This window comes from Gavialis gangeticus, unplaced genomic scaffold (genome assembly GCF_001723915.1).
Source record: "Gavialis gangeticus isolate Ggan-Ray unplaced genomic scaffold, GavGan_comp1, whole genome shotgun sequence".
Taxonomy (NCBI): Eukaryota; Metazoa; Chordata; order Crocodylia; family Gavialidae; genus Gavialis; species Gavialis gangeticus.
In genome coordinates, this window is record NW_017728996.1 from 40862257 (window position 1) to 40868700 (window position 6444).

General features: G+C 37.7%; 1 protein-coding gene across 1 annotated transcript in view; it reads right to left on the reverse strand.

Annotated features, from left to right (window-relative positions):
• ICE2 (interactor of little elongation complex ELL subunit 2) overlaps positions 1-6444 on the reverse strand; it is a 72268-nt gene that overhangs the window by 37676 nt on the left and 28148 nt on the right. The window contains exons 8-9 of the mRNA XM_019504363.1: positions 3565-3749; positions 2146-3112 (exon numbers count right to left, since the gene is read on the reverse strand). Coding sequence (XP_019359908.1) covers positions 2146-3112; positions 3565-3749 — 1152 coding nt within the window. The remainder of the gene's footprint in view (positions 1-2145; positions 3113-3564; positions 3750-6444) is intronic.

Consider the following 6444-nt stretch of genomic DNA (forward strand, 5'->3'; position numbering starts at 1 on the left):
GGGGGGGGGTGCCAGCATCAGCTGGGGACACTGCTGGGAAGTTCCCACTGGGGATTGGGGTGACTGCCCAGGACTGCAGCCAATGCACTGATGCAGCAGCATCAGCTGCAGACCCGGGCAGACACCCCAACCCCCACCAAGAACCTGCCAGCCATATCCAAAACTGAAGCCAGCACCCACCTGGTGCTGCTTCCGGCGTGCAGGGCAGGAGATGGTATAAGCCGTGGAAGGGGCCAGGACATGCCCAACATGACCCAGCAGTCAGAACTGCTGGTTCCCCATGGACCAGATCCCATAACTTTGTGGCTTCCCTGGGCCAGATACAATCGGTTGGCTGGTCAGATCTGGCTCACAGGCCATATTTTGCCCACCCCTGCACTAACCTATCCTTGTGATAGGTTCCCCATCAGCATGTTGGCCACATATGCACCATGTGTTTTACAGTCATGCTTGTGCTGGCTGCATTTAATCAGTTTCATAGTTGGTTTCCATTACTGAGCACATGCTGCTTTTAGCAGCAGTTCAAAGATAGCAATGTATTTAATTCAGTTTCCCTGTATGCAAATGTAAGATGACAAGGGGCTTCCCCATCCCCATGCTGATTAGGGGAAAATAGCCTGTCTTATATTCAAGTAAATAAGATATATTAAATAAAAAACAAGGCAACAAACTTTGAAGTCTGTCTCTGTTTAACTACACGTTTTACCCAGATTTCTTTCCCTATACTATTGCCAATACTACTGAGATAAACTAACTTTCACTTAGTCCATCACACTACCTATTGTAACTCCTTTCTATTTTAGTAAGGCTCAACATCAAGCTCTAAAAAGACTGGCTCAAAGGCCACAGGCCATCACGGCCTACTCTCTGAATAGACCATGAACAACCAGTACTATCTGTCAATTATATCCAATACAAAAAAACCCAGACCCTTCCTAATTAGGAAAAGAAGTAGCTCCGGCTGGAAAATTCCCACTAAAACATGTTTTCATTTCAAATGCTCATTCTTTAGGAACAAGATGTTTCACAGAAACTTATCTGCAGGGATCCTGGTTTTCTCTGATAAAAAGACCAAAACATCCACATTTTCAGATCTATAAAAAAAAAAAATCCAAAATCCACATTTTTCCATGATTAAAATGAAACACCACTATCTATGTAGTGATCAACATTAAATCCAGCTGATCAACATTAAACCCAGTAACATCTGCCCAGGAGTCAGGTCTGAGAACCCTGTGGAAGAGAGCCAAGCAGAAAGCAGAAAGAACTGGGCTCTCAGAAGTTCTAAATGACCCTGCCAAAGAGCTGAGAGTCCTGCTTCTTAAGCTGTGAGGCTCTTGGCTCAGCTGTGGTTCTTGGGGAATTCTTGCTCCTACTGACTACAGCAATAATCAGTCTAGAGACCATGGGAGCCAGGACTGAATGGGTATAATTTATTTTCAAGATTTTAAAGCAAAATATTTCAGGTACTTCAAATCAACTAATCTCTTATGTTCTGTTCCTTAGCATTTCTAAACTTAACATGTCTCATTCCAAATTGGAAAGGGTTTTTCAGGATTCTGAGATTGCAAATTGAAATTCTGTGGGAAAACAGCTAAGCAGAAAACAAGGCATGTGTACCTATTTTGCTTTAAACATAAGAATACAAATAGAAAAATCAGATGACTGATTTTCAATTATGTAAAAGAGAACTGAGCCCTTGTTTATTTAGCATAGTTATAAAAAACCCAAACACTTAATTTTTATAAAGATAAATAATGCAGACTTTTACTGGACCCAAATTTATAATACCCAATACTTAAGAGTCCCAAGTCTCCTTTGTGGCCTGATGCATAAAGAAAAAACGTCTTGCCCCAAAAGGTTGGGCAGTGAAATGTTTGTTTTCCCAATGGTAAAATAAAAACCAACCGATATTTCTTGTATATTTTCCCCACAAGTATCAATAATGCTACAAGCATTTTCTATGCAACACATGCAACTAGACAGATTTTCATTTTTTCCTCACATATAAAAGCCCACCTCCCAAATATTAACACTTTGGTTCCTCCTAGTGTTTTCAACAGAGCCACATTCAATTGCTGTGGCTGCCTTTTCTTAAAATGTTTGCTCCTTACTTCCAAGCTGACTTCCCAACCAGATTCTTACCCTTCCAAGCTCCCTGAAAATGTGAAGTCCACGTAAGCTTAGGCAAGCTGCCTGCATTTGCAGTAGTGCTCTGCTCAGACTCCATGCTGGAGAATACAAATGGTTTCAAAGGTGGTGGTATGTGGTTTGCTGTAGGATTAGAACTTTTATCAATGCCGACTGGCAGCTGCTCCTGAGCTTTTGGAGAAGGCGGCTTGAGAAGTTCAGTTTGCATTTTTAAAATCTGTCCAACGGGATCAAATTCTTTAGACAGCTTTTTTGAAGGTTTCTTGGGGGTGTTTTTCCCCAGATCCAGGGACTCTGAAGAATTAGCAGTGCTTGTTGGTGGAGGCTCCATGGGAGAAGATGATTTGGGCCTATCTGCTACAGGATTTGTATTAGAACAGAGCACAGCTGCTTTGCAATAATCAAGATTTTTACTTCCCACATCAATAATCAAACGTTCTTCATCTGAGTCACTACCACAAGAAACGAGAGTTTCATTTGTTTCTGCAAATTCCAGTTCTCTCTTGAAAGTATCAGGTTTAGCCAAGGAATTTAATTTTGTATCACTGTCCACTACTACTTCTGTGGTTACACCATGTTGCTCATTATGCAACTCAATTTTATCCAAATCTAAGCCTTTATATAAGGTACTGTTTTCAGAATCTGAGCAGGTGGTGTCACATGCTGGAAGCTGTGCCTCATTAGGATTCTGTAAATTGCCACTTTCTGAAAATTCCTGCTCATAAATTTTGCTTCTTCCCACTTCAGCAACCTTGCTTACCAACTGCTTCTCTATTTTCAGCTTTTCTGACAGAATTTTTCCTGGATCAACAGATTTACTATGAATATTTTCTGCTTTGGATGTCTTCAAGGGCTTAGATGTTGCTCCAAAAGTTTCCAGTTCTGTAAAATCATTGTCAAAGTCCAGATCAATTTGGTTCGAAATTTGAATGTTTCTAACCTCACAAGTATCAGAAGACATCTTCAAATGGAAGAGAAAAAAACCCATCAGTAATAAAATATATAAATCACAAAATAAAGTAGAGTGCTAAATCCAACAAGAGAGATGCACAAAATGTTTTTCCATCTAGGCATTATTTAAACATGTGAAAAAATATTTATACATAATTTTTAAATTATGAATTTGTTGCGAGATATCTCTTCAGTTATTTATTGTGAAATCTCTCTTCAGCTAAGAGTCAGAACCTTCTAAAAACTAGGAAGGGTAAAAAAATGGTGTAACAGTCACCTGTGTAAATAAATCAAAGAAAATATGACAGAAGCATTTAAAGAAACTAGATCCCTGTTTAAAACAAGTCCAGAAAACAGCAACTGGGGGAGAAAACTATAATGGGTCTTCCATTATTACCATAGATCAAGTACATCTAGGAAAGTAAGCTAACATATGCTTGTAACACAGATGAAGCTACATACATTCCACTGAAACATGTTTTCCTCAACCGGCTTATCCATCAACACCATGGACATTGGAGCGTATGATTTTTTGGACACCAGAAAGTCCAGAGTAATTTCATGAAACATTTGGTTCTTCTCTCTCACTGTCATCTCTTTTTTTGGAAGAGGCGAGTCAACATAAACCACTTTGACTGGTTTGCCACCTATTACAAATGAAAGAGTAAGTAGCCAATACAATGAAAAAAAGATTATCAGATAATGTTATTATTATATATCTTCCCTCACTTCTACATGTGTTCAAAACCATTTTATAGCTGCAACAGAAATGATTACATCAGCCTTCTCTATCACTAGCCTATGAGGAAAATGCATTTAACAATAGTGAAAGTTATGATGGTCCCACTGCAGCAATACACAACATTAACAGTTTATCTGTTTCACATACCACTCAAAAGCAGGTCTAAACAGTGAATTTGCAAAATTATCATCTTGGGGTTCTATGTTCACAATAGCTCACGTATCAAATTTAATTAGTTTGCATTAAAAACAGAAAGATTTCCCTACTCAACACTGGCTCCAAGAAGTGAAATTAGGCTCAGAGTCTAGTTTGGCTCTTGACATCTCATGTCTCACTGCCATAAGAGGAAATTTTGCAACTTAAATTCTATCCACAGCTATGTTTGGCTGTGCTGCCCCATTGTCCTCCCTGTGACAACCATTAGCTTTAATAGGTTTGCATTTGTGGGGCTGACATTATCTAGACATGCCCTTCCTATTTTACAGAAAAGTCAGTGAAATACAATGAATGCATAATCCAACTATACTACTTTTACAGAGTAAGTTTTGGTAAAACTGAATTTTAAACAGAAAAGTGCATTTGGGAATTTAATTCCCATGCAGACAAATACTCCAACATAATATGAGACCTATTTAAGTCAAAGTATTAATTTATAGTTCTGCAGACTAAAACAAATTATCAACTAGGTATGAATTAAAATATATAACATATAACAATAGATAATTATGTTACATATGTAAATACTTGAAATTTGCAGGTATTTTTAATTACTCCCTCTCAATTTCCTTTTGCCAACCCCTTCCTTTGTTTGAAAATCTCAAGGTTAGCCATTGCTGAAGTACTTCACAGTCCAGCACCAATCTCAAGACAATATTGCTACAAACTTAGGGAAAATATACAACAACAACAACAACAACAACAACAACAACAAGGTAACTGATATATTAAAAACAAATGAGGAAACCGATATGGATGCTCCCATCAGGGTGCTTCTGCCCAAAAGAAGTGTTGATGATTTGATCAGTTTAGGCTAAACTGTACTTTTTCCCCCTACTAGCAGGAGTTTGTTTCACCATTATGCAGTATTTACTTCATATTATTAAAATAAATATAGCTTCTTCAATTCCAGGAAATTCTTGCTAATGCATTTTGTGAAAACCACAGTGTTTTTCTAAAGCTTAAAAGGACTTCTTTCTTATTACAAAAATCGATTCTCTGATACCATTCCTGTCGTACTATATTTCATAACAGCTGTAAAGGACACATTTACTTACTTCTCAAAGAGAAGAGCTCACAATTTTAAAAAGCAGAAGGGCATCTTATCGCAAAGATGTTATTCAGAATAACTAACTGTGGGTCCAAACTCAATGTTAATTGCAATATCTCTAGAGATTGTTACTATTCTCAGTAATGAGGTGGAACATGGTCTAGAAAACTATCAGATGACTTTGCTATCAGTTTCTCTCCTTGACAATAAAGGACAAACTATCACAAGTGTTTTTAAAAGTTTACTTTTTGTGATAACTGCAGTAAAATTAGACATTTTTCTTCTAATATTTAGCTTCGTTGCCTATTTCCAGATCATTGTAACAAACTGACTTTTTTCCTTATAAATTTATGAGCTGTATTAATAAGAATCTAACTACATCAATACAACTCATTTTTTAAATTTAAAAAGAGTAATATTTGAGCAGAAATGACATAACTGCATATTAAATAGCTATTTATTCATGAGACACCAAAATAAAAAAAGCTGAATTTTCATGTTTTGGGGTTTTATTTATTTATTTATTTTTTAAATTATTTTTTTAGGTACATGAAAGACAAACCCAAAATATATAGATTAGGAACCACATTAACAAAGCGATACAAGGCAACAGTCGGGCCCTGGTGGAAGAGGATACCACCTCACAGCCAACATCAGTACAGTTAGAGGTGATAAGTGCTCTGTAACTAAAATTCGGCTGTTGGTGTCTGGCCTAGTGGCTCCACTGGATCACAGGTGTAAAAAACCACCTTGGTCAGAAAGGTCTGACCAGAGATTTGTTAAACATTCAAACTGTTCTTGTTTTGGTTTTTTTACAGAATTCGCTCTGTTGTAAGATAGCTACATTTCTACAGAAACTTACCTAATATAGATAAAATACTCTGAATGATGATAGGAAGTCTAAATATTCTGAATGGTGATACGAGATCACACTACTTCTTTTTTAAACTCAATTTCTGCTTGTGGTATCTCTGGGTATATCACGGAATCCCCAACATGGTTGTCACTTTTGAAAATGATCAAACATGTTGAAAACAAAAAAAGAAAAAAGAAAAGAAAATCTAAGTAAGAAATTTTGTAAAGCCTTAGTACAGGGGTGGTCAATTATTTTGGCTAGGGGGCCACTTAATTAATTTTGGTGAGCTGCTGAAGGCTGCAAAGGTAGCTCCACCCCTTGACAGGTCCCCTGCCCCTGGTTGCCATCTTAGGACCACAAGTCTTGCCCTTAACCCCTGACCTTTACCACCAGAAAGTCCCTCCCCTTGCCCCCAAAATTACTCCTGTTGAGAGGGGGGAGGAGGGGGTTGCTATCTTGGAACCAGAAACCCCCCCC